At 52.2% G+C, this 27,906-nt stretch overlaps 2 protein-coding genes across 3 annotated transcripts; one reads left to right on the top strand and one right to left on the bottom strand.

Moving 5' to 3' along the window:
* Positions 1-113: 113 nt before the first annotated feature.
* Positions 114-17,284, bottom strand: CCT3 (chaperonin containing TCP1 subunit 3). The gene is made up of 14 exons (XM_082703405.1): positions 17,107-17,284; positions 15,243-15,304; positions 14,580-14,630; positions 14,422-14,484; positions 13,338-13,434; positions 7,877-7,994; positions 5,847-6,033; positions 5,105-5,254; positions 4,211-4,343; positions 3,955-4,036; positions 2,779-2,959; positions 1,183-1,428; positions 796-927; positions 114-457 (listed from the first exon to the last, which is right to left on the bottom strand). The coding sequence occupies exons 1-14, from the start codon at positions 17,135-17,137 to the stop codon at positions 353-355; spliced, it is 1,638 nt and encodes a 545-aa protein (XP_082559531.1). The 5' UTR covers positions 17,138-17,284; the 3' UTR covers positions 114-352.
* A 145-nt stretch (positions 17,285-17,429) lies between these two features.
* On the top strand, positions 17,430-23,659 carry TSACC (TSSK6 activating cochaperone). 2 transcript variants are annotated; one of them, XM_082703452.1, is made up of 4 exons: positions 17,430-17,558; positions 18,222-18,277; positions 22,374-22,496; positions 23,429-23,659. In XM_082703452.1, exons 2-4 carry the CDS (start codon positions 18,244-18,246, stop codon positions 23,644-23,646), a joined length of 375 nt encoding a protein of 124 aa, XP_082559578.1. In that variant the 5' UTR covers positions 17,430-17,558; positions 18,222-18,243; the 3' UTR covers positions 23,647-23,659. The 2 variants fall into 2 exon arrangements, with proteins under 2 accessions (XP_082559578.1, XP_082559577.1); XM_082703451.1 differs by having other exon boundaries at positions 17,446-17,563; positions 18,025-18,277.
* The last annotated feature ends 4,247 nt before the right edge of the window (positions 23,660-27,906 follow it).

The raw sequence follows: 27,906 nt of genomic DNA, 5'->3' as shown, positions 1-27,906 counted from the left end.
AGGGAGGCGGGTGCCTGCCTCCTTCCCGTCTCCCTTCCTCCCCAGTAAGGTCTCCTCCTCCTCCCTCTTCACCAGGAGGCGGAGATAAGACTCAAGACTGAAAAACACAGAACCACCGTCTCAAATGACTTAGATTTAATCGTCGGAAGCAAACTAAATTAAATGGAAAGCTTACAACAGAGAAGAATTACATGTCAGCGCCTTTTGCAAACTGAGCTGGAGCAGAAAAGGGGCTGGGCTGCCCCTCAACCCGAACCCTTCCAAGCAAAGACATCCACAGTGTCCCTGGCGGTCTGGCTCAGGGAAGAGGGAGCCTCCGCCGGCTCCGCGTCGAGGTCTGGGTGCCGGCCACTCACTCCTGGCCCGCATCGGGAGCCCCGCCTTGCCGGCTCTGGTCATCCCCCTTCTTTTTGTGGCCTGAGACGATGTCATCAATCCGCAGCAGGAGAACTGCCGTCTGGGGGAAAACCACAGCCCCAAAGAGGTCAGCGGAGACCGCAAGAGCGCTTGTTTTCTTTAAAACCCAACACTGAGCTCCTCCACGTAGTTAGCATTTTATCTGCCGTCTACCCTGACCGAGCCTGGCACGGCAAACACAGCTCTCCCTCAGCAAGGGCCACATCTTGTGGGGCCACCTTGCTTTCTGCACGAGCTAGAGGGGAGTACGGCAAAGGACACACTGCGGGACCTTCCGAGAACCCTCTGTCTTCTAAGCCCCCCCCTTCAAGATCGAGCCCAACACGCTGGTTTCCAGGGACGAGCCTGCCCGCGGCCCAGCGCACTCAGGCGCCTCACCTCCACTGCCGTCTTGTACGTCTGCAGCTTCACGGCCAATGGCTCCCAGATACCCAGTTCCTTCATGTCCACCAAGGTGCCTGTCTCACCATTTACACCCCACGTCTCACAGTTCTCCTGGGTGTGCTTGGCCTGGAGTCGGAAGAAGTATCAACAGCTCAAGGGAAAACACCAGAAACAAGTGGGCAGGAACATGAGGTAATAAGGCAGAAACAGTGACATGAGACAAGGTAATGACAATGACTGCAAACACGTCGAGTGTTCGGAGAGAGGGGACACCTGAAGGTACAAGCTGTCAGGAGAGCCAGACGCACAGATGTGAACCATCCCCCTGGGCCAAGCAGCTCTGCCCACCCTGTCAGGAGCAAAGCGTGGGAAGGAACTCACCCGAAGGGAGGTAAGCAGACGAATGGTGCTGGCCCCACAGTTCTGGATAAGGGTGCGAGGGATGACTTCTAAGGCCTGGGCAACAGCCCTGTATGGCCACTGTTCCACACCGGTCATGGCCTTGGACTTCTCTGTCAAGGCGTGGGCCACGGCCATTTCCGAGGCCCCACCCCCCGGAACCAGCTGGGGGTCCAGGAGGACGTTGCGGCAGACCTGCATGGCATCCTGGAGGTTGCGTTCCACTTCCTTGGGAAAGCAAACGGATGACATGAAGCCCAAGGCTGGGGACTCAGGGACACATCAGAGGCACTCGAGGGCTCCCTAACTGCCACGTCTGGTAAACCATCAAGGAGGGCAGCTGGAAAGGTCCCTAGAACACTGTGGGGCAGAGCAGACGCCCTGCGCGTCGCAGAAGCACAGGGACCTACAGGTGTGCGAGAGGGCGGGGGGTGAAGTCAGGTGACACAGAGCAGTCCCCCTCCGTCCCCTCCCACGGCGCCACAGGCCCTGCTTGTGCACCTTTGGGTAAGTTACCTAACCTGGGACAAAAGTGGTATTTGTAACGTCAGCTTAAGAAATAAGGAAGCAGTGGTTCCCGGGGAAATGGTGAGTCACTGCCAAAGGGGTATGTCTGGCAAGATGACAAGGTTCTGAAGATCTGTGGCCCGAGAATGTAAAAAATGGTTCAGATGGTAAATTTTATGTGTTTTTTTTTGTAATTAATAATTTTTTAAAAATTACATACACATGTAATCTCTGTACCTAAGGCGGAGCTTGAACTCATGACCTCCAGCTCGAGCTGCGTGTTTCTCCAGTGAGCCAACCCGATGCCCCTAAAAAATTGTTTTTCAGGGCGCCTGGGTGGCTCAGTTGGTTGAATGTCTGCCTTCGGCTGAGGTTGTGATCCTGGGGTCCCAGGATCGAGTCCTACATCAGGCCCCCTGCTCAGTGGGGAGCCGGCTTCCCCCCCCTCTGCCTGCTGCTCCCCCTCCTTGTGCTCATATCAAATAAAATCTTTTATTTTTTTTTTTAAGATTTTATTTGACAGAGAGAGACACAGCGAGAGGGAACACAAGCGGGGGGGCCAGAGAGAGCAGCAGCTTCTCCCTGGGCAGGGAGCCTGATGTGGGTTTGACCCCAGGACCCTGGATCATGACCCAAGCTGAAGGCAGACATACAACGACTAAGCCTACCCAGGTGCCCCAACTAAATAAGATCTTTAAAAAAAATTATTATTCACTTAAAAAAAGAAGATATTTGTGGCCACATATCAAAAATTAAATGGCTATGAATGGGCAACAGAAGGATTTTAGGTCTTAGGGGCCTCTCTCAAGAAACAGAACAACCCAGGGCACCTGGGGTGGCTCAGTGGGTTAAAGCCTCTGCCTTCGGCTCAGGTCATGATCCCAGGGTCCTGGGATGGAGCCCCGCTCGGGCCCTCTGCTCAGCAAGAAGCCTGCCTCCCCCTCTCTCTGCCTGCTTGGGATCTCTGTCAAATAAATAAATAAAATCAGAAAGAAAGAAAGAAAGGAGAGAGAGAAAAGAGAGAAAGAAAGAAACCCAGTTCCGGCGCGCACGCCCCCAAGGCAGACTCACGGAGAGCAGCTCCTTGCTGGCCCCGCGCAAGAGAACGGTACAGGCCTTGGGGTCCTTGCAGTCGGTGATGAATGTGAAGTACTCGTCTCCGATTTTCTTGATTTCCAACACGCCTGCTCCTGTCCCAACATCTTCTTCTCTCAGCTCTTCTGGCCGGCTGACTATCCGGGCCCCGCAAGCTCTGTTGACCAGATTGGGGGGGGCATGTGACTTTGGGGGCTTCTACTCATCTTCCCAGCGGGAGGCCAGTGGCTGGGGGTAAGGCCCGAAGTGGATTGCTGGAAACACGGCTCCGTAACGCGGGAGCTCCTGGCTGCCCGGCAGTAAGATTCTCAAACACGTGTATGTGACCTGTCCTTGCATGAACAGGGCTGATAAACTGCAATACACGGAACAATGAGACAAGCAGGTGCAGTTTGACCCGAGGATGTTCTGTGGCCCTTCAGCACCGGACAAATGTGCTCCCGGGCGCATCTACCGTGTGCGCCACGTTACAGTCCTTTCCAGACGCGCTGCGTCCCGCAAGGCCCAATGAGAGCTCCAGGCCAGTAACGGAGCTGCACTCAAGACAGCGCGAAGTCCAGAAGGGAGGAAAGGGAGTCCGTGAGTGTGCGTCTGACTCCACTCCACGGAGCACAGAACTCACCTGCCCGGGCCCCCCACTCCCGGGCCCACGGTCCGCCCTCTGTAGCCGTGCGCACTCAGAGCCCTTTCAGAGCTGGCGGAAGTATAACACTTGACTTGGATCTGATATTTGACACTGGGGTGGACTCAGCTTTTTAAAATAAAAATTAGTATCAGAAACGAATGGTATGTGAACACAGAATCTGCAAACAGTGAGTCAGTCGTAAGCTACATGACCAGCAGCTGAAGATCCAGTCAGGGAATCCAACAGCCGTGCTCTAGGCCGAGCTACCGCAGACAGGCCGTGACAGACCCTGAGGCAGGGACCACAGACGTCTAAGCCTGAGCCTGTCACTACTGGCCAGCAGCAGGCAGCTGCGGGTCCGGAGCCTTTCTGGAGACAGCACACAGCTAAGCCCAGGTTATGCCCATCAATACCCAATCTGACTGTGTCCTATGTTAAACCTTTTCAGGTAACAGGAACCACATTATAAAGCTCCAAAAGGAAAACACACAGGAAGGAGGAATCTTATCTTCACGTGGCCAACTCACCTGGCGATGCGGTTGTTGTCTGTCTTCCGGACTCTGCGGATGGCTGTGATGTTGGCCCGCATGAGGTAGTGCTGAGCTAAGTCTGTAAACCCAAGAACAGAGACGTCAAACTGGAAGCCGGAATCCTGGGTCCTGAACCGGTGTCATCCCCAACGTACCCCACACCGTCGCGTTTACATTCGGTCCACGCCAACGGGGGGCGGGGGGGCAGCCGCCCTCTTCTGCTCACCGGGAGGGGAAGCGAATGGAGTCCTACCTGAGATGCCCTTCTCTGTGATGACCACATCGGGCTTCAGACGGATAATGTCCTCACAGAGCTGCTGGATGTACTCCTCCTCCATCTGCAGGATCCGCGTGAAGTCCTCCTCTCTCGTGATCTCGATGTCAGTCTGCGAGGTGGAGAAAGCTGCGGACTTACAGGTCCGAGAGGCCTGCCGGCCGGGAGCCCAGCCCTCGGGCGCCCGTTCAGCTCCAGCCCTGCAGCTGAATGCCTTCACTTTTTTTTCCTTTTTTTAAAATTAACACATAATGTCTTATTGGTTTCAGGGGTGTGGTTCCGTGTTAATGTTTAATTACACGTTAAGTGGAAGTGTCAAAGGCAAAGGCATTCAGGGGAGTTTGTGGCCTGAGGTCCCGGACCCTAGTGCAATGTTCCCTCCGGCCCGTCAGTGTGCATAGTATCTGGGTCTTAATTCTTCCCGCCAACAAAATACACCTTCCTCCCAATGCCTGCGTTAACGAGCCTATTACTTTATTCTAGCCACACAGAGTAAAAGCCTGGTGAACCTCCTCCCTCTGAAAATTCCTTGGCGTTCCCAAGCTGAATTACCCCTGACCCTATGTTCTACTCGTGTCAGGAGAGGCGGCATGGCAGTATGGAACCGAAGCCAACAGAGCTGCGTTCAAACCCTGACCTGGCCGGGACGGCTGTGTTCCTCAATTAATCTACCTCTCTAAGCTTTGAATCCCTCAGCTGTGAAGGGAAATCAGAATCAGCACCAACACCGGGAAAGGGTTCCCGTGGGAAGCAGAAACTAGACGTGCAGGTTGCGGACGCAGCAGGCAGGGTAACAAACACGCCTTTACTTCCGTGTCCTATTCGCAGTCCGAGTCCTCCCCCAGCGGCGAGGAGGCGGGCCGGGAGCCTCACCTGGCTTTCTCCCTTCTTGTACTCCAGAGAGGAGTCCAGCAGCACGATGCGTGGGTTCTTGATGTAGCGCCGCATTCGGGGATGGGTCACGTCTTTGTTAATCATGACTCCCCGCAGGACACACGAGTCTTCAATGATGCCCCCCGGTATCTGAGCAAAAGACCCACTTTTCATCCACAACCAAGAGCAGCCAGTTCTCAACTCCCTTCCCAGACACTCGGCTTTCCCGAATGAGCACATGCAGGTTTCTGACGTCGCTTTTTCCCTGAACGTCAAAAACAGCTGTAACCACACTTCTCCCTCCAGGAGGCACACCAATCACGGACCAGGACCCCGATCTGAAGGTCAGCGGAGACGCTGAGAAATTCAGGGACTCGCAAAGATTCTCTCAGATGTTTTAGGCGTGGGGCTCCACCTACAGGCCCACGGCTATTAATGCTACTTTTGGTCCTCCAAGGAGCAGAGCTGGGGAGCGCTTTCTGGGGCCTGGGTCACAGCCTCACCAAGAGGCCCAGACACAGAGACACAGAGAAGCCCTCCCCCCGCCCCCTGGGAAGCCTTGTGGAGGAACAGCACTGAAAGCAGCAGAACTATTCTGGGAACACCTCCTGGGTACCTTCTTTTTCAAGCTGCAGTTTTCTGGGCAGCAAATGTTCTAACTATAAAAACACAACCCTTGGTCCTCCCTAGTGAGGCGACTCCCGCTCGGAAACAGCGCGTCCCGCAAGCGCGACGAGCTCACCTTCTCCACCCGGGCGTACTTCTTGATGTCAATCTCCTTGCGCCCGTTCTCCTCAAACTGCACCGTCCGGACGGCGTCGAGGGCGATGCCGCAGGCCAGCGAGGCCCACCGGCTGATGGCTTTGGTGGTGATAGAGCTGTTGATGATGTTCAGCATCACGTCTCGGTTACTGGTGTCCACAGGGGTACTGGAGGAAGAGGCAGGCAGTGTGCTCAGCGGACAGCTCGGACGGTCGAGGAAGTCCCTCATCTACAGCCTAGGGACCCCGGTGGGGGGGCAACGGGCAGAAATGTCCCTCCCCGTGCCTTTCAACAAGACTGCAACTAAGCCGTCCCTGGAAGCGATCTCAAATCCGACCAGTGTCTCCTCATGCCTGACGACCCTCCAGACTTAAGAGTTTACAGAAAAATGGTGTGTTCTTTATCTTCTGCTTCAACCAAATAAACTCCACTTTGTAACTTGGGTCAAAACACATTTTGCCTCTGACACCTTATCCCACCACTAGTAAATGCCGAGAGCTCGTCCTGGTAACCCCCCTCGGCCCGCACTATCCTCAAGCAGCTGATTCCGTGGTGAGCCACATGCCGTGTTTGTGTTCAGCCTCTCCTAACAGCAACACACACCTGTATGTGGTGAGACTATCTGCAGCCATAAAACCGAAGTTCTACAATACCTTGGACACCACCTAAACCGAATTTTCATGTAACAGTGTAAGGCATATGCTATGCTATCATTACATAGCTCTTGAATTAATGGATTTTTCTTTTAAAGATTTTATTTATTTGACAGAGACAGAGATCACAAGTAGGCAGAGAGGGAGGCAGAGAGGGGGAAGCAGGCTCCCCGCTGACAGAGAGCCTGAGGCGGGGCTCAATCCCAGGACCCAGAGATCATGACCCGAGCTGAAGGCAGAGGCTTAACCCACTGAGCCACCCAGGTGCCCCTGGATTTTATTTTTTTTTAAATATTTATTTGAGACAGCATGAGCTGGGGGAGAGGCAGACTCTAGTGAGGAAGAAGCCCGAGGTAGGACTTAATCCCAGGACGCTGGGATCATAACCTGAGCCGAAGGAAGATGCTTCACCGACTGAGCCACCCAGGCGCCCCAAGAATTATGGATTTTAGAGAAGAAACAACAGCTCGACAAGTACCACCTAGGACATTCAGACAATTATTGTTTGATAAGAGAAACTATCAATTCAGCTCCACAAACTCAATAAATCCTTCGGTTATCTCTACATTCTTACAGCTTACTTCATAAAAATAATTTCAGGCAAACAACACATTCCCTGAAAGTGCTAGACAGACTTTAACATACAGTCCGTTTCTTAGCAGGTACTACAACACACAGCCCGCCAAGTTACTCGAGGCTTACGCACCAAAAACCCAACCACATCAGAGTAGAGGCTTTACACAGAATTTTTAAACCCAGGACATTCTGCGTTATGTCATGACCTCACATCCTCTGATTTTAGAAGTCCTGCCTTTCCACACTCCTATCGTTACCCTATTAGTACACAGCAGATGAACAGCAAGTTCTTTAATTCCTAGATGGGACTCAAACAGATTTTCAGTCCCACTCCTCCTGACTTTAATGGAAAACTGCCGGCTACCGCCCTCCCCAGCATTTTACTAGAGAATTAACTGCATGAGTCATAATCCTACGTGATGGTAGGGCACTTTAGTATTAAATCCTGAATAATTAGTTATCCAACTCTTCAACTAACTCCCCCCACTGGCATCTAAGCTTTGAGAAGGTGGGTCTATTTTGCTACACATTTTCCATGGCAGCCCCTAACAGGGGAACAAGCAAACTGCATGTAACCCGAAGACATGTGGGAGAACTGAACCCAACTCCCTTTGTCCGCGCTGTGCCCTGTGTCATTGTCCTCTGTCTTCTGCTGTCCTCCTCTCTCCTCCTCGCATACAGGACAACAGTGTCAAGCCCTGGTGATGCGCCTTCCTTCACCACCGCAGAACACCTCCATCTTCCAGGCCCCCATGGCTGACAGTAGCTCTGATCTCAATACCTGATCTTCTTAAGGGTGCTGATCATGTCGTCCAGGGCCTTGCGGTACGCACTGATCACCACCGTTGGGTGCATCTGCTGCTCCAGGAAGTGCTCGGCCACAGACAGCATCTCCCCCGCTGAAAAGAGACACACAAGCCATCGTGGTTTTTTAAATAAAGTACCAAGATTTTAAGGCAACTTCATGAGACTTCTAAAAATACCTTATCATTTTCCCTAAAATAGATGGTCCCAAAACCTATGCCAATGGACTGTTAATAAAATTTTTTTGTAATCCAAATTTTATACTTTATACAAGGCAATCCATGAAAAAAAGCATGTCACCAGACATGCTTTAAGTGATCGAAGATTGAACACAGTTTATTCACTTGATCTTTCAAGATCAGCGTTTGTCACCAGTTTTCCAAGCAAAAGGAGACATTTTTCCCCCCCAAAGACTCCAGAAGGAAAAACATATAAAGGAAAACGGACTTGTTTATGATTCTCTCGGAACCTGGGAGGCAGAGAAACCATTTGTACTAAAAACAAAAATACACATAAAAACCTTATACCTGGAAGCATAACCACAAAAATTTTACAAAATTTACTGAGATTATTTGTGAAACATCCCCTTAAATTTGTCTTTATTTTCTAACACACACAAATAGATATACAGATGCACATATACACACAAGTCTGTTTCTTTTTTTTTTTTTAAAGATTTTATTTATTTATTTGACAGACAGAGATCACAAGTAAGCAGAGAGGCAGGCAGAGAGAGAGGAGGAAGCAGACTCCCTGCTGAGCAGAGCCCGATGCAGAGCTCGATCCCAGAACCCTGGGATCATGACCTGAGCCGAAGGCAGAGGCTTTAACCCACTGAGCCACCCAGGCGCCCCACAAGTCTGTTTCTTAACAAAAAAGTTTGGAGAGACAAATGTACTTTTTGTAACAATTTAAAAAAAAAGATCTTTTGTACAATTTGCTTGTACTACCTGTCCACTAACACTGATTGTTAAAATGTACACAAATGAAAAAAAAATGTACACAAATGTGTCAAGGTTCACAAGTGTACTCTTTGAGAGGCACCTGAGTGGCTCAATCCTTAAGCGTCTGCCTGCGGCTCAGGTCATGACCCCAGGGTCCTGGGATCGAGCCCTGCATCAGGCTCCCTGCTCAGCGGGAAGCCTGCTTCTCCCTCTCCCACTCCCTCTGCTTGTGTTCCTTCTCTCGCTGTGTCTCTGTCCAATAAATAAAATCTTAAAAACAAAAACAAATGTACTTTGGCACGTGCTTGAATGTTTGAATTCAATACCTTACACCAATTCCTAAGTGACCAAAATACCTGTTAAAATAATCAAGCAATTATTTTTTTACAGACTTTATTCAGTTTGAGAGCGAGCGCACACACACGCATGTGCACACGTGGCAGGAGGGGCGGAAAGGGAGGAGGGGACAAGCAGACTCTGCCCCGAGTGTGGAGCCTAATGTGGGGCTCGATCCCACGACCCTGAGATCATCATCTGAGCCATAACCAAGTCAGACACTTAACTGACTGAGCCACCCATGTGCATCCAGAAATACGCATTTTAAAATACGCTGGAGTAAGTTCACTTAGGAAAGGGTATGGCCTGTTAGAGAACAGTGAGGACAACTTCGAAGAAGAATGACTCTAGGAACAGCAGGGTTTTCTTTATCAGAGCTACCTAGACTCGTGGATACTTAACCCCCTAATCTCTCCGGGAGATTTAACTAGGTTATTAGCTAGGAAAGCCTGCCTGGTGACTACTGCTCATCTGCAGCCACGAAACAGTGGGAAAGCATATGAAGTCTGTCTTCCTTCTTGCATCCTCCGAATTTTCCCTCCAAGCACAGAACTAGCCACACCTAATTTTCACTCCTCAAAGAGAACTGGGTCTGAACAAATGCTTAGTGGGCACCTGGGTGGCTCTCCAGGTTAAGCATCCGACCCTGGGTTTCGACTCAGGTCATCTCAGGGCCAGAGGCACGGAGCCCTGAGTCCAGCTCCGATCAGCAGGGGGTCCGCTGAAGCCCCCCTCTCTCCCTCTGCTCGCCCCCCAACCCCAGCTCACGCTCCGTCAAAAAATAACCAAGTGCTTAGTTGGTGGTGACACCCTACATCTCCACCCAACTCTGTACTTCCTAAAAATAACTGGAAACATCACTTTAAAAGTTCATACAATAATTCTGTTATATGCGCTCTACTTCCAGGCATGTGGGCCAACATCATTAACTGACATCTGTTAAAAGAGTTCATTTCCTTAAAATGAAACAAGATGGGATTAGGAGGGAGACAAACCATAAGAGACTCTTAATCTCACAAAACAAACTGAGGGTTGCAGGGGGGCGGAAGAGAGATAGGGTGATGGTGATTTCCTCAACAATGTATTACCGAAATCAGATTTTAAAAAATAAATGCCTTGATTATAAACATTTCTCCATTGACTTAAAACACACAGAGAAATAAAGGCAACGTCAAATTTTCAGAACTGATCCTTTATGATCCTCCAGAAAATGGAAAGATGTTATTAAAATATGTACGGTCAAGACTCATTGTCAACATTCGTCAACCGCACAACTGGCTAAAATGTCATTTGTAAGGGCGTCTAGATGGCTCAGTTGCTGAACATCTGCCTTTGGCTCAGGTCATGATCCCATGGTCCGGGGATAGAGCCCTGCATCGGGCTCCCTGCTCAGCAGGCAGCCTGCTTCTCCCTCTCCCACTCCCACTGCTGGTGTTCCCTCTCATGGTCTCTGTCAAATAAATAAATAAAATGTTATCTTTGAGCCCCAAATCAGGGGCATTTTCATTGTCACTCACACACACGTGCTGAGATGAACACTCGAGTCACGCGATGCGATGCCCTGCCCTGCTTCAGCTCCCACACTTTATGCAATACAGGTTCACATTTTTGTGCATTTTGTTGACTTCACTGTTTAAACTGGCCCAAGCATAGCACTAGTCCAGCCCAGCCTTCCTAAGTGCAAGAAAAGTGACGTGCCTTACAGAGAAAACACATTACAAAAGCCTCGTTCAGGCGTGAGTTACGGTGCTACTGGCTGTGAGTTCAATGAATCAGCAACATGTATTACATAATGTGTCCTTATTTTTATTTAAAAATTTATTTATTGTGGAGCGCCCAGGTGGCTCAGTCATTTGAGCTCTGCCTTTGGCTCGGGTCATGATCCCTGGGTCCCGGGATCGAGTCTTGCGTTTTGTTTTTTAAGATTTTATTTACTTATTTGACAGAGGGATCACAAGTTAGGCAGAGAAGCAGGCAGAGAGAGAGGGGGAAGCAGGCTCTCCGCTGAGCAGAGAGCCCGATGCAGGACTCGATCCCAGGACCCTGAGATCATGACCTGAGCCACAGGCAGAGGCTTAACCCACTGAGCCACCAGGCGCCCCGGGCTCCGTTTAGTGGGAACTCTGCTTCTCCCTCTATCCTTCCCCCCACTCATGATCCCTTGCTCTCTCAAATAAATAAAACCTTTAAAAAATAAATTATTTATTTGAGAAAAAGAGAGACAGCGTGTGCATTCCCCTGTGCAAGGGGGCGGAGGGGAAGGGGGAAGAGGAGGGAGAAACTCTCAAGCAGACTCTGCTCAGCACAGACAGCACAGAGCTGAACGCTAGGTCTGACCTCAGGACCCATGAGATCATGACCTAAGCTGAAACCAAAAGTCTGACGCTTAACGACTGAACCACACAGGAGCCCCCATAGGGTGTCTTAAAAAAAAAAAAACCGAGGGGCGCCTGGGTGGCTCACTGGGTTAAGCCTCTGCCTTCGGCTCAGGTCATGATCTCAAGGTCCCGGGATCGAGCCCCACATTGGGCTCTCCACTTGGCAGGGAACCTGCAACGCACCACCCACCCCCACCCCCGTGCCCTGCCTGCCTCTCTGCCTGCTTGCGATCGCTTTCTCTTTGCAAAATAAGTAAATAAAATCTTAAAAACAAAACAAAACAAAACAAAACAAAAAACAAACCGAGAGGTGCCTGGCTAGCTCACTTGGAAAGGCGTCAACTCTTGACCATATGGTTATGAGCTCAAACCCCATGCTGGAAGTAGAAATTATTTATTTGGTTGGTTTTTTATTCTATTTATAATTTTATTTATCTGTCAGAGAGCACGCACTGGCTCACGTGGGAGCACAGGCAGGGGGAGCGGCAGGCAGAGGGAGAAGCAAGGCTCCCCTTTAAGCAAGGAGCCTAATGCAGGACCTGATCCCAAGACCCTGATCATGATCCTAGACAAAGGCAAACCCTTAACCAACTGAGCCACCCTGATGAACTGGGAGATTACTTTAAAAATAAGTAGGGGAGGCTGGGTGGCTCAGCCAGCTAACCATCTGGTCTCGGCTCGGGTCCTAATCCCAAGGTGCTGGGACTGCGGCCGGTATCAGGCTTCCTGCTCGGCGGGGAGCCTGTTCTCTCTTCTTCCTGCTCTTGCTCTCGATCACTCTCTCCCCCAAATAAATAAAACCTTTCTAAAAAATTGAAATAGAAATAAATAAACCAAAAAACCCCTCACATTAAGTGAGGTATGAGGGCACCTGATTCTTGGTTTCAGCTGTCATGATCTCATGGTCGTGGGATCGAGCTCCCTATCAGGCTCCAAGCTCCCGTCGCTACGGGAACTCTGCTTGGGTTTCTCCCCCTCTGCCCTCAGCCTCTCCCCTGCCCACCCCCCCCCGCCCCCACCAAACAAATGCAATAAGGTGTGTAGGTATTAAAGAGTGTGTAGAGGCTCAAAGGAGCCGGACACGGATCTACTCCAGGACGGACGGTTTAGCACTTGCGAACTCAGCGTCCGTGGTGACTTTCTAGAATGCAACTTACCGTGAATGACAAGAACACACTGTATTTTGTTCAACCAGGTTTTTAGTTTATCCTACACTATAATGAATGTTTTATGCTCACTTAGAGAAAATACACAAAAAATTACCAATAAATTATTTAAATATTTGTAATTAGCGGACTGGTAATAATTTCCTTATTAAAATAGGACACATATGTTATTTCCGATAAAAATCTTCATGTTTTGATCACCTGGGTGGCTCAGCAGGTCAAGTGTCTACCTTCAGCTCAGGTCATGGGGATCAAGTCTTACGTGGGCCCCCCCCTTCTCCCTGTACCCCTCCGCGCTGCTTGCGATCTCTTTGTCTCTCTCTCCGATAAACATACATCTTTAAAGATTTCGTCTACTTGACAGAGAGAGAGAGAGAGAGAGAGCACGCGTGCACGAGCAGGAGTGAAGGAGAGGCAGGCCCCCTGCTGAGCAGGGAGCCCATTGTCGGGTTCGATCCCTGGACCCTAAGATCATGACCTGAGCCAAAGGCAGATGTTTAATGACTGAGCTACCCAGGCATGTGCTCCAAATAAATAAAATCTTAAAAAAAAAGGGGGGGGGGTGGAAAACCTCATGTTTCAATCGAGCTTCAGCACTGCTGTCGTCCTCTTACCAAGAATAATTACTGATGTGGTCCCGTCTCCAACCTCTTCATCCTGCGTCCGGCTAATTTCAATCATGGATTTGGCTGCTGGATGCTGGACTTGAATCTGAGAAGGAAAACACAGATTGCCACGGAATCAGCAATACTCAGAGACCTCGGAACCCACTCTACTGGGTCCTGACTCTTGAGCTGTTATATTCTCTCCCTTATCCAGTACCGTTTTACCACAGCTTACATGATTTTAAGGGGTCTCCAAAATATCTAAGTGAATCCTCTCTCCAAGTCCCCCTCTTTTTAGGGAAAAATGCGTCCCAACTCAACTACTCAAGTTTCTCAAAGACAGAAGAGCCTCTTACTTTCATAGCTTACTTCCCAGGAGCCCCAGTGTTGCGGCTGAACTGTGTTTTCCAAAAGGACAGCTGAAGTCCTACCCTCTGGAAACTGTGAATGGGAATGTTACTGAAACACAGTCTTTGCAGTTGTAATCAAGATCTACAATTAGATCATGTGTGATATTACGACAGACCCTATATCCAACCACTGTTGTCCTTATAACAGAGCCACAACAGGAGAATGGCCTATAACAACTGAGAAGGAGACAGGGGGCGCCTGGGTGGCTCAGTGGGTTAGGACTCTGCCTTCCGCTCAGGTCATGATCTCAAGGCCCTGGGATAGAGCCCCACACGTCAGGCTCTCTGCTCAGTGGGGAGCTGGCTTCTCCCTCTCCCTCTGCCCCTCCACCCGTTTGTGCCTGCTGTTAAATAAAAATCTTAAAAGAAAAAAAAAAAAGGAGACTGAGTCCACAGGCCAAGGAATGTCACAGACTGCGGTCAACCACCAGATGCTGGTAGACAGATTCTTTTCTTGAGCTTTCAGAAGGAGGAGGGCCCTGCTGACACCTTGATTTTTCACTTCTAGCCTCCACTCTATGAGAAAATAAATTTCTGTTTAAAGCCACGGCAGTCCTAAGAAACTAACCATCATGCATACGTAATTTTACGGATCCTTTATAAAATTCCTAGAAAGCAAAACGTTCCGATTTTAGTAAGTGTGCCGCCGAAGCGGACACTGGAAAGCTCAACAAAAGTCACACCTCTCGGAGGATGGCGTTGCCGTCGTTGGTCATCACAATGCCTCCCATGGGGTCCAAAAGCATCTAGGACAAAAGTAAGTCATACCCAAGTTACACCTGTTCCAGGTAACAGACAGGAAAAATCTGAAGTCAGAAAGTGCAGGAAGGGCCAGGCCTACCTTCATCATGGACTTGGGTCCCAAGCACGTGCGGATGATGTCCGCGATGGTCTAGCGAAAAGAAAATGACAGACGCGGACCACCGGTCAGAAGGCCCGTGAGTGCGCGCGTCAGAAGGCACGTTCGGTACAGGCCGCCACAGCCCCAGGGGCTGCTACTTCTCCCCTGGGAGTGATTTCAGGGTGGACGCAGAAAGAATTTTTCACAGGAAAGGGGGACGTGGCTTCCAGAGCTTCCGGTTCCCGTAACTCAGGTAACCGCGGGTCCACGTGTTAGCATTTCTTCCCACGACAGGGGCCTCCACACTGCGCTAAATCAGCTCCGGGGAGGTTTCACTCTTTCGTCCAGAAGCACGTGCTGAGTACCCCGCCAGGATCTACAGTGGGCACTAGGAACGCCAACGGGAAGACAGTCCTTTCCCTCAAGTAACTCGTGGGGAATGGCAGGCAGACACGAGCAGGTTACAAAACAATATACACTAACAGAATTATGCCCAGGTATTAGGCCTAACTCACCGCGGGAGAGTATCTTTCTACCTACCACCATGAGAAACGGCCTGAAAGGACATTTCTTCTGCGTAACTGCAAATGAATACAAAAGTACCAGGGAAGGCAGCTGGAGGCAAACTAATCCAAACTTTAAACTACTTGAAAGACACACTACCTTAGCGGCATTGATGTTTCCAGACTGAACTTTTCTTCCAGATTCACGCTTTGTGTTCTGGCCTAAAACAGATATAATAAAATGCAACAGATCAGGATTCACCCACCGTAGAGAAACTCTAATTCCCTGACCTTTGAAAATAAACACACACACAGGTGTTACAGATGTAACAAGGGTCAACCCTCACCGGACTGTACCCTTCAAATACGTGTAAGTTATTGTGTCGACATACCTTAAAAAACTGTTAAAAAAGTAAATATACGTACTTGTGGCTACGTCTTTATGTCAAGCCCTGGCACACAAACAATCCCTAACACTTCAACCCTGGAGCCCTGGTCATCGCCTTCCCACGAACCAAACGTTCACGTATTTACAGCAGATTCATAACCTGAGGTCCACGAGTGGGCCCTAGTGGAATGGTGAACTCCTGGGGTTGGGAGAAAATGGGGAGATACTGTGTTCTTGTCTGGGAAGAGGCTCTAGAGCGATCAGATTCTCAAAGGACCGCTGACCTAAAAAAAGCATCAATCACTGCTTTATGCTAAAAAGGAAGGAGTTTGGGGGGTTCCTATCTTCCTACTTGGGCAGAGGGAATCACACGGACAGTCCCAGCGCAATCACTGCCGTGCCCCCACGGTGTGCTGTGCAGTGAGAACATGCTCTGAGAGGGGCTCGGTTTACCAGACACGCTCGCTCCACACTTGGCTAGAACAGGAATGCCTCAGGGACCCCCACCATCAGCCAGAGCCAAGCACGCATCCTGACAGGAGGCCTACTCGGTTCTAGCCACTAGTGCCAGGGATAAACGTAGACCTGGAAAAGACTTCACGATGCACCACTCGGCCCTGGGCCCTCCCCATGGAGACAAGCCCGGGGCTCCAACCAGACCAACCTAATGCTGATCTCCCTCCTCTCAAATCACACACTCCCTACAGGTTAAATGGGTAAAAGTTTCACCCAGTCCCGTCTCGTCTACACGCTCAGGACCCTCAGCATTTGGATTCCCGTTTCAGGTCGCCGTAACTAAAGTCCCGCCTGGACTGTCCGGCAGACTCATCAGAACGAAGGCGGCTTTGCCCCAGTTCGGTGAAATCTCTTTTTTTTTTTTTTTTTCCTAAAAACAGTTATTTCCTAGGGACAGGAAAAACGGAGGAAATCGCGTTATTGTATTTTGCACACCGAAACCCGTAAGGGAGGGACGAGAGCGTGTAGCGGGGCACAGAAGTTACCCGAAAAACGGGAACGGCGCAAGCGAGGACAATGGAGGTGGCCCTCAGAGAGGAATCCAGGAAAACTCCGCAGGAAAGGACGCCGCGGGGCGAATCACAGCCAGGCCGGACCCCGCAGCGCGTCGCTGGAGCGGACCCCGGGGCGCTGTCACGGAGACGGACCGCGGGTCCCACCGGCTGTGCGCGGACCCCCTTTGCGGCCGCTGCCCGCCCCCGGCACCTAATCCCCCCATCCCACGGGGACAGGCTCCTGCGCCGCCAGGAAGGGCCGCACGCTCGAGCCAGGCGAGCCGCCGGGGCCCCGCGGCCACGGCCCCACCGGCCCCACCGGCCCCACCGGCCCCGGCGCCGAGGCCGGGCCGCGCCGGGCCCCATCCCACTCCCCAGCCCCGCACCGAAAACCACGCGAGCAGGGGTGCGGCGGCGCGGAGAGCGCGAGTGCCCGCAGCCCGGCGGCTCGGCCAGGGCCAGGGAGACCAGGGACCCGGTCGGGGCACACGGGGGAGCGGCGGGGGCTTCCGAGGCGACGGGAAGGCTGCGCGGCCCGACCCGGGCGGGACCCGGCTGGGGCCCACGGCCAAGTGCGGAGGGAAGGGGCGGAAGGGGGTCCCTGCCCCGGCTTCCCCGCAACTCACTGAGCACGAGCACCGGACGATGGCCCATCATGGCGGCGCGATGCAGAGCCCGGTACCCAGCGCTGGGGCGACCGGCAGAACCTTCTGGAGAGAGAGAAGCAGAGAGAAGCCCAGAAAACGCTGCCTCCTCAAGGCTCACACCTCAACCCGCTACCCTCCGGGTCGCTGCCAATCACCGCAGCCAGCGCATTGACCGGCACGAAGACCGGCCAATCGGCTTCCTTAGCCCCGCCCTCGACGCCGGAACGGCCGGGCAAGCTAGATGGAGAGCGCGCGGCGATGGCACGGGGAGGGCGCGGGCGCTTGCGCAGTAGGGTGGCCGCTCCCGGCCGCGTGCGGCGCGCGGGTCTGCGCAAGCGCGGAGGCCGGGGCAGTTGGCCGGCGCGCCACGGCGCATGTGTGTCAACTGCGAGGGTGGGTGCCGGGCCGGAGGCTTTAGAGTAACAGCGCAGGTGAGGTGCCCGGGCCGGCCGGCGTGCGGGGTGCGCCGGGGCCGCGGGGGGCCCTGCCCAGCCTTAGCTGCGGGAGGAGCCGCGGCGCGGGCCGCCTCGGGAGCTGGGTCGCTGGGGCCGGCTGGGTGGCAGAGCCCTTCTCGGGGCGCGCGGCGAGACCCCGCGCGCGGCCCCCGCGCTCGCTCCGCTGGTGCCTCCCGCAGACGCCAGCCCGCTGTCCGGCCCGCAGCGCGCCCCCGGGGCTCCGGTCCCGGCTCCCCCGCGCCCTCCTCCTGCGCCGCACTCCTGGCCCCGCACCGAAAACCACGCGAGCAGGGGTGCGGCGTGGGGAGGGGAGCCGGGGCCGCGCAGGGCAGGCAGGGGGCTGCTGCTGCGGGACGGAGCCGTGGGGGAGGCCCCGCTCGCGGGAGGCTCCTCGAGAAGCTCTGGGCGTCGTTCCCGACGGCTCGGTGCTGGAGAGCGGGAGCAGCGGCGGCAGAGCTGCTTGCGAGCTAGCGCAGCCCCGCGGGAGCGCCGGCGACCCCGGCCGCGCAGCCTTGGCCGGGACGTGCAGCAGGACCTCCCTTCCCGCGCGCGCCTCCCGAGATGCGCCGGAGAGAGCCGGCACCGTCGCTGGTGGTGAGCGCGGGCTGTCGGGCCCGTAACGCTGTGGTTCTTCCCCAGGCGCCGCACCTGCTGGTGTCCGATGGAGCAGCGTGCTGGCCGTCCCAGCGGAGAAGGTGTGTGTGTGTCCGAGGCCCTGCACCCACCCCCCACACACACCAAAGCCAGGCCTCCATAATTGCTCAGAATTCGGGAAAAGGATTCTAGTTGTATATATAGATTTCCCCCACTGTTCTCTCTGTTAAGTGGAACGTATTTGTAGCTGTTCTACGGTTTCCCTTCAGATGGAAACGTTGCTGGGGCGCCTTGCGGGCTCCGTCAGCAGAGCTTGTGACTCCTGAGCGCAGGGTCATGAGTTTGAGTTCCATTCTGGGCCTAGACCTTCCTTTAAAAATAAATAAATAAACGGGAACATTGCTGTATTCCCAGGGCCTAGAACTGGATCTGTTACAGGATAGTTGCTCGAGGACACGTTGACGGAATACATTGTTCTTCCTTTGTTTCCGTCTTACTGCTTAGAACACGACTTCATGCGCAGGGATTCCAGGAGACCTAGTGGTGGGAAGAGAAAACAGATACTCCGTTTGGGGGGGGGGGCGGGGCAGTCCCCCGCAGTCCCGCTCAGCCGACTGGGGGGTGCCTGGAGCGGCCGACTGCAGAACCAGCCACTTCCCCGTGGGTGGAGTAGATGACTCCTACCGGAGAGGCGGCTGTTGTCACAGCTTAGACGGAACAGACTAACTCTCTTCACAGCCGTCGGGGCTGGTAAAGAGCATGACCATGGAGCCCCCAGGCCGGGACTTAACCCCAGCACTGCCACATGGCTAGTTGTGGAATCCTAAGCAAATTTCCTACCTTAAGTTTTTTTCAGATAAAATGTGACCGTAAAATGTCTTACGGTCATTGTGAGAAATAGGTAATGTCCATAAAGCATCTGTTCCCACTAGGTAATGTCCATAAAGCACCTGTTTCCTTTACTTCCCGTGTTCTGCCTCCCGAAGCTGCTTCCCAGCCTCCTTCCCCTCTGTGATGCCGGAGGTGTGGTTCCTTCCCGTGCACTGTGTGTCAGTATTCCTCACACCTTCACACCTTCCAGCCTGGTGGAAAATATATCCTCCTACACCTAGGAAGGGACTGAATTGTGGAGAAGTGCATTTGTATGGAAGTTAAAGTTAGATTTTTTCCAATGGTGACAATAATCACGAGACCCCCCGTTTCAGCTTCTGTCTTCTTACCATCCCGCACGAGCCTTCAAATGTCAGATGAGGCGTGGGGAAAAGGAGATGGGGGGGCCTACAGCCGGGCTTGGAAAATGCGCAAACGCAGCCTAAAAAAACCCCCAAAGACGAATTTCCTTCACCTTCACCAGGAGTAGTAGGGAATAAAACAGATTTGCATTTTCATATGCCTTTTTTTTTTAAGATTTTATTTTATTTGACAGAGAACACAAGTAGGCAGAGAAGCAGGCAGACAGACAGAGGAAGGAAACAGAGAGCCTGATGGGGGGCTCATCCCAGGACCCCGGGATCATGACCTGAGCCGAAGGCAGAGGCTTTAACCCACTGAGCCACCCAGGCGCCCCAACAGATTTGCATTTTCATAGGCCCAGTGAGTCTCCAAGTAGAGAGGACCTCAGCCTGGCACCCGGCTATGAGGACTCTCTGTCCCCTGCTGGGGGAGGGGGGGCTTTGTTGCACTTGGAGTTAAGGACAAGAACATGACATCTTCTTTCATTCTTCCTACCTGTCACACCTCTGCCCCAGGCTTGTTTCCTCTGAAGACAGCCGGCCTGTATCTTCATCCCCAGATCCCGGCTGAGACAGGATCGCTTTGGGGAACACGGTCCCCGGCTGCGCAGATGGGCTCTAGGTTAGGTGCTCTCTCACACTTCCCGGTGGAATGACGCACATGCTCAGTCGCTTAGTGGCTGTCTACACCGCAGCGCTATCCACTGCCTGAGTCGCTTAGTGGCTGTCTACACGGCAGCGCTGTCAGCTCCCTGAGAGTCGCTTAGTGGCTGTCTACACGGCAGCGCTGTCCGCTCCCTGAGAGTCACAACCGTGCGGGTCTGCTTGCTGTGGCATCGTCAGTGGTGGACGCTCACGGGCATCGAGCTGTCTCCTAGGTGTGTAAGTGAGCCGGTGGAGTCCGTCTTTCTGTCCCCCTTGATCTCGGCCTGGCAGTGACTCGCGGTCTCCCTCGGAGACTCAGCCGCTTTGCCTCTCCATCCGCCGCCTCTGTACGCTTGGCCACTTCTCATCTTGAAACTCCCGAGGAAGAGCTCCCCAAGGTCCCGTTTTTGCTCTCCTGTTTTTTCACTCTAGAGAGCTGATTTATTTTTGCACCTTCTTTATCCCCTTTTTGGGGCTGGCCTGGTAGTTTGACCTTTCCCCTGAGCTCAGTGCTACCTCTGGCTGTTTTTTTAGGCATTTCTACTTGGACTGTCTCGTCTCCACTCATTCAGTATGTCCAAAATGTGAGTTACGTTAATCGGATGGGAACCCAACTCAGACTTCCTTGGGTAAACAAAGAAATTCAGAGGCTTGTGCAGTTGGGAGGGAAGCTGAGATGGTCGCAGGACAGGAAGAAGGCCCTGCAGGAGCGGGGGCCTCCGGGCCTGCACTGAGGGACGTGGTGCCGGCAGCCGTTAGTCCGTCCATCTCCCCGGCACTCTGGTCTGGGCTCTCTTGCTTGTGTCTGCTCCTTGCAGCACGCTGGCCAAATTCAGTAGCTTTCCTCTGCCCCAACTTCACATTTTCCCAGCATAGCAGATCAGAAGAAAGAAGACTGCTTGGACAGCCGGATCCGTCTGTGCACTCCCCCCCGGCCCCTCGTGCTTACGCTTGGATCAGCCACATGGCCGCGGAGGATGAGATACCGTGGTTGGCCTGTGTTGGGTCCCACGCCCTTTCCTCCTGGGAAGCCGGGCCTGGTGTCCCAACCAGAATGGCCTGGAATCTGAGAAGAGTAGTTTTTCCAGAGGAAGTGTTGCTCACTAAACAAAATTGACACATGTCTATTGTGGGACCCATGACCTTCTCCCTACAAATGCACTTTTCCTTCTAACTTAATTATTTGTGCCCAAGGTCATGTATTTCCCCGTTCAAGAACTTCCACATCCAGTCTCTTTTAATTCCTGGAAATTAATAAAATAGAGTTTTTATCACATTTTCTGATCCTAAAAGGCTCAGTGGCTTTCCACCGGATTCAGGAGAAAGCCTGAAGTCTCAGACTCACTGTTGTGAAGGGCCCCCCTGGCTCCCCTGCTCTCCTGAGCCTCTTTCCCCCCCACTTGAAGTATCTTTTCCGGTAGATACCCTCTCCTGCCCGGGGTCTTCCCTGACTCCCAGAGTTGTCTTGAGCTCTTGTTCCTTTCCGAAAGCATCCATTTCTGCATCCAGTCACATACGTAGGATAACTACGGGATAAAAGGCCTTGTTTTGGGGGCACCTGAGTGGCGCGGTTGGCTGAGGGTCTGACTTGATGCGGGATCGGCTCGTGAGATCGAGCCCTGCACCTGGCTCCGTTCTCCGGGCAGAGTCTGCTTGAGATTGTCTATCTCAAATAAATAAGTCTTAGAGATTATAATAACAATAATAGCAACAAAGTTCTCATTTTCACCCAGATTGTCAGAAGCACATTGTTTAGGTCCTTGGGTGGGTATTTTTTTTTAAGATTTTATTTATTTGTTTATGTATTTATTTGACAGACAGCGATCACAAGCAGGCAGAGGGGTTGGGGGGGAAGCAGGCTCCCTGCTGAGCAGAGAGCCCGATATGTGCCTCGATCCCAGGACCCCAAGACCGTGACCTGAGCCGAAGGCAGAGGCCTGCCCCACTGAGCCACCCAGGCGCCCTGGTCCTTGAGTGGTTATATCTCACATTTCGTCATCAGTGTGCTATTCATCTCCCAAAGAGAGAGTCCCTGGGAAGCCACAAGTTCGAGACCCTGTGTTGCGCAAGTGTCTAGCACAGGAGTAAGCACGTGGCACACGTCCACGAGAACTTGTCAGATGTTAGCTGAGCCCATCCCTGCTTGGCTTCCCTTACTCCCACTGTGGCTTCTTTTTTGTCTGTCTTACGTCACTTCCTTTGGAGCTATTGAGTGCAGGGCCTTGGTACCTGTGTTCATAGACCAAAGGCAGGGGTCGAGTTAGAAAGGCCATCCCTTGTGAGAAATGACTCTGATTAGTTGCCTCTGATTTTGTTCCAGCCAAAGAGGAAAGTAATGCTGTGCCTCTTTGTCGAGCCAAACCCTCCCCTAGCTTTATTAATCTTCCAGCAAGTTCCCCACCGGCCACTTCCCTGAACATCCAGAAAACAAAGCCGCCCTCAGGTAAGGATTTGGGGAGGGGGGAGGTTTCCCCAAGGGACCCAGCGCTGGATGGGGAGGGCCTGCGCGCAGGAAGTGGCCTGAGCTCTCCCTGTTGATCTGGTACCAACCCCGGGTCACTGGCAGCTTGCTGATTGTTCAGGTCAACTGATAGCGTTTTCTTCTGGATTCGACCAATTTGTGTTGGTTTCCTTAATCGCATATTTACTGGGCTAGGCGGGACTGAAAGGAGAATTGTATTGCTCGCTAGTAACTTTAGTTAAAAGCGGCCAGGGGAGGAAACAGTAGGCAGTCGCTCACATTCCCGTGGGGAAATGCGTGGGTACAGACACCTGCAGGGCCTAACCAGCACTAGACCATACGACAGGTCATGACAACAGTGTTTGCTGACCTCAGAGTTTAGCAAAGGAGCCAAGGCCAGTAAATACACAAGACATAGGCACATCACTGCCAGAGTTACCCCGGAGCCGGCTGTAGTCCTTGAGAACAGGAGCAACGTGACGTGAGACAACAGGAGGCACTGCGGGTCCCCGCTGACCCCACGCCGCACCAGGCTGTGGAAGGATCGTCTCACTCGCTCCTCAGTACGTTCTGAATACTTAGACACCAGCACGCTTCTAGGTGCTGCGGATAGAACAGCGAAGGAATCAGAGCCTCCTGCCTTCCCGGAGCTTACGTGCTAGAGAGGGGCTTAGACAACCATTAAACAAGTGATTGCAGACCAGGCTATGTGATCACAAGTACTATGGGGGGAATTTTGGCAAGGGAGAAAGGAACAAATCCCAGTGACAGTTTTCCAGTTAAAGTAGTGTGGCCGGGTAGGTGACAGCCGAGCACCGGTGCCTGCGGGCTGGGACGGCTGGAGCGCTCCCCACCGCGGTATGGTCTCCGCGTCTCCCTCCTGCCCCCGGTGCACCTCCTCTGCTCTCCCTCAGGAGTTGACCACAAGCCCACAGAATGCCTGGGCCTCCTGGAGTGTATGTACGCCAATCTCCAGCTCCAGACCCAGCTCGCCCAACAGCAGATGGCTATTTTGGAAAATTTACAAGCGTCCATGACACAGCTGGCTCCTGGGAGGGCAAGCAAGAACTCTACTCTCCCAGCCTTACCCCGCAGCCTGTTGTTCAATCACCTGCCCCAGTCCACTAAATGACTCGTGGAACAAAGTTACTGTGTACGTCTTCTACTTTCTCCCCGCCAAGCCCTCGGTGGAACCCAGTGTGTAGGAATCCTGCACATGGCTGGTTCACAGTCAGTGCGCGCAGGGTGCAAAGCACTGGGAGGGTCACCGGGGATACGTGTCACGGTAGAGACCGTCTTGGGATATTTACCATCTAACAAGGCAGCTAAGCTAATTCCTTGCAAAATGTAGCAGTCCTTGGAGGGGGCCTGGAGGGAGGCTGCAGGGGGGCTGCAGGGGAGGGGTCTTTAGGGAGGGCAGCTGTACCCATCTTGGACTCTGTGAAGGGCTGGGCGTGGGGCTTAGGCAGATGAAGTAAGGGGAGGGCTCATGTCAGTGGAGGGGCTTGGACAAGGACCTCGAGGTGGGAGAAGAAGCCACTAGAAATTAGGAGAAGCTTTCCTCCCCAACAGAGGATGTGAGGGAGAATGGAGAGTGCAGAGATCTGACAAGGCAGCTTTCCCCGGGCCATGGGACTAAGCGCAGCCACTAGAAGCTCTGATTGTATTGGAGGCACTGACGAGCCGTTGGAAGCCTTCGGAGAGCAGCAGGGCACCTGTAAGGTCATGGGAACACCACGGGCAGGCATTCTGGGGCGGAAGGGCGATGGCGCTCGTGGGACCTGAATCAGTTGATGATATGACCTGATGTGAGACTGCTGTTGGCCGGATGGTGGGGTTAGAAATGGGCGGGTCACCTCCTTAAGACGGAGTGGGGGAATCTGAGCTGTGCTGCAGAGGACTGACGACCAGCTCTGAACTTGAAACACCAAGACACGTCACATGGAAATTTCTCTGCGGGGAAGTCAGTGTAGCTTTAATGAGGGGTCAGGTCCAGCCATAAGTTTCCAGTATTTGAGAAGAGGACACATGAGCTTAGCTCAGCCATGTGAGCCACGCTGCGTCGTCACTTTCACAGATGCGTTGGCAAATTACTCTCAAGACTGGGTCCTTTTCCCCAGACGCCTTCTCTTCCTGTGAAATGCAGGGGAAGAGCTGGGTTGGTTTGCAGAGGTGGGGAGGAGGGAAAGCAGTTGATTAAGAAGAGGGCTTCAAGGGTGCCTGGGTAGCTCAGTGGGTTAAAGCCTCTGCGTTTGGCTCAGGTCATGATCTCAGGGTCCTGGGATCGAGCCCCACATCAGGCTCTCTGGTCTGCAGGGAGCCTGCTTCCCTTCTTCTCTCTCTGCCTGCCTCTCTGCCTACTTGGGATCTCTGTCTGTCAAATAAATAAATAAAATCTTTCTTTTTAAAGATTTTATTTATTTATTTGACAGAGAGATACAGTGAGAGAGGGAACACAAGCAGAGGGAGTGGAAGAGTGTGAAGCAGGCTCCCCGCCGAGCAAGGAGCCTAATGCGGGTCTCCATCCTCAGACCCCAGACCCCAGGATCATGACCTGAGCAGAAGGCAGACACTTAACAACTGAGCACCCCCCCCCCGGGGCCCCTGCACTACCAGGTTTACTGAAGCATTTATACAGTAGCTGAGATCCGGAAGCGACCTACGCGCCCATCAAATGACAAGTGGGTAAAAGGGCTCTGGTCCAGGTACCCCGTGCGGCTCAGCCGTCAGAAAGGAGGACACCCCACCATCTGCAACAATATGAGTGATCTTGGAGTACATGAGGCCAAGTGAGGGACATCAGAGAAAGACCAGCACTCCGTAATACTACTCACGGAGCCTAGAAGAGCCAAACTAAAAAGAACAGTAAACTGGTGGTTACCAGGGGATAGGGAATTGGGGCCAAAAATGATATTTAAGGGTACAGAATTGTAAAGAGTCTTAAATAAGCCGTAGTGATTTAATGCACAGTATAATGACTATAGCAACAATATTGCAAAGGCAATCATATTGCAGCATATAAATGTATCAAAGTTACATTGTACACCTTAAATTTAGGCAGTGATATTTGCCTAATATGTTCAATAAAGTGTTTTTTATTTTGTAGTTTTTTTTTTTTTTTAATTGAGGTGCTTGGGTATCTCAGTTGATTAAGCATCTGGTTTCAGCTCAGTTCATGATCCTAGGGTCCTGGGATCAAACCCCACATGGGGTTTCTTGCTCAGTGAGGCGTCTGCTTCTCCCTCTCCCTCTGCCCCTACCTCTGCTTATGCTAGCTTTCTCTCTCTCAAATAAATAAATAAAATCTTAAAAAAAATTTTTGCTGGGGTACCTGGGTGGCTCAGTCATTAAGCGTCTGTCTTTGGCTCAGGCTATGGTCTCAGGGTCCTGGGATCAAGCCCCACATTGGGCTCCTTGCTCAGTGGGGAGTCTGCTTCTTCCTCTGTGATCTCTCTCTGTCTCTCTCTCAAACAAATAAATAAAATCTTTTAAAAATATTTTATTTATTTATTTGACAGAGAAACAGAGCAGGAACACAAGCAGGGGGAATGGGAGAGGGAGAAGCAAGCTTCCTGCGAAGCAGGGTGCCCAATGCGGTGCTCGATCCCAGGACCCTTGGATCATGACCTGAGCTGAAGGCAGACGCTTAACTGACTGAGCCACCCAAGCACCCAATAATTAAAATCTTTTAAAAAATAAAAAATAAAAAGATTTTGCTCATTTATGTGAGAGACAGGGAGCATGAGCAGGGGGAGGGGCAGAGGGAGAGGGAGATGCCAGCTCCTTGCTGAGGGAGGAGCCTGACATGGGCCTCCATCCTAGGACCCTGAGATCACAACCTGAGCTGAATTCAGATACTTAACTGACTGAGCCATCCAAAGGCCCCTTTGTTTTTATTTTTGAGAGAAAGAGAGAGAACAAGCCAGTTTGGGGAGGGAGAGACAGGGAAAGAATCTCAAGCAGACTCTGCACTGAGCATGGAGCCTGACATGGGGTTTGATCTCACGACTCTGAGATCATGACCTGAGCTGAAATCAACAGCTGGTCATCTAACCAACTAGGCCACCCAGGTGCCCCTCAGTTTAAAAAAAAAAAAGGAAAAGAAAAAAAAAGTTTAAGTCATGCTCAATGGAAAGATAGTCCATGTTCATGGATAGGAAGACTTAGTGTTGATGTTAGTTCTTCCCAAGTTGATCTTTTTTTTTCTTTAAAGTAGGCTCCACACTGGGTGTGGAGTCCAATGCAGGGCTTGAACTCACAACCCTGAGATCAAGACCTGAGCCAACATCAAGAGTCACTCACTTAACCTACGGAGCCACCCAGGCACCCCATTCCCAACTAGGTCTATAGGTTAAATGTAATCTCAATCAAAATCCCAGCAAATTATTTAGTTGATATCGACAAACTTATTGTGAGGTATGTATGGGAGGAAAAGACCCAGAATAGCAATATTGAAGAACGACATTGGAGCATCTTGGAGATGCCTCCTGACTCCAAGACTTAATGTAAAGCTGCACTTGTCAAGACAGTGTGGTTGGTATTGGTGAAAGGCTAGATGAATAGAGCAACAGAACCCAATGGAGAGCCCAGACATAGACCCACAGAAACATAGCCAGTTCCCCTTTGACAAAGGAGTAAATAAAGGTAATCCAATGGAGAAAGAATAGTCTTTTCTTCTTCTTTTTAAAAAGATTTTATTTACTTATTTGACAGAGAGAGACACAACGAGAGAGGGAACACAAGCAGAGGGAGTGTGAGAGGGAGAAGCAGGCTTCCCGAGGAGCAGGGAGCCCAAAGTGGGACTCGATCCCAGGGCCCTGGGATCATGACCTGAGCCGAAGGCAGAGGCTCAATGACTGGGCCACCCAGGTGCCCCGGAGAGTCCTTTCAGTGGTGTTGGAATAGCTGGACATCCACATGCACACGTGAATCTAGACTCCATTCTCTCTCACCCCATGTGCAGTCCTTCAGGAAACCCTGTCAGTTCTAGCTTCCAAGTCTACCTGGAGCCTGACTGCTTCCTCCTCTTCCATCACCATGACCACCGGCTCTTGCCTGGATGGTGCTGGCTGCTCAGCTGGCTGCCTGCTTCCACTTACACGCACACTTGTGCTCCCCAGGCAGCCAGAAGCTCCTTTACAGTAGTAAATCAGATCATGTGACTCCCCTGCTCTTAACTCCTTGGTTGCCCCCCATTATCCCTACAGAGAAGTCGTGCTCCTTACCAGGGCCCTGAGTGCTCCGTGTGCGGCCCACGTCTCCCTGTGCCACCCCCTCGCTCCCCACACAGCTGCCCTGCCCTCCATGCTGTTCCCTCTGCCCAGGGGTCTGTAGGAGCCCCTAGAAAAGCATCTCCTTGAGGGCAAGGTCAGTGTCTGTTGTTCACTGCTGT

This window comes from Mustela nivalis (genome assembly GCF_964662115.1).
Source record: "Mustela nivalis genome assembly, chromosome: 16".
NCBI classification, from domain to species: domain Eukaryota; kingdom Metazoa; phylum Chordata; class Mammalia; order Carnivora; family Mustelidae; genus Mustela; species Mustela nivalis.
This window is presented reverse-complemented; position numbering and strand designations above follow the sequence as displayed.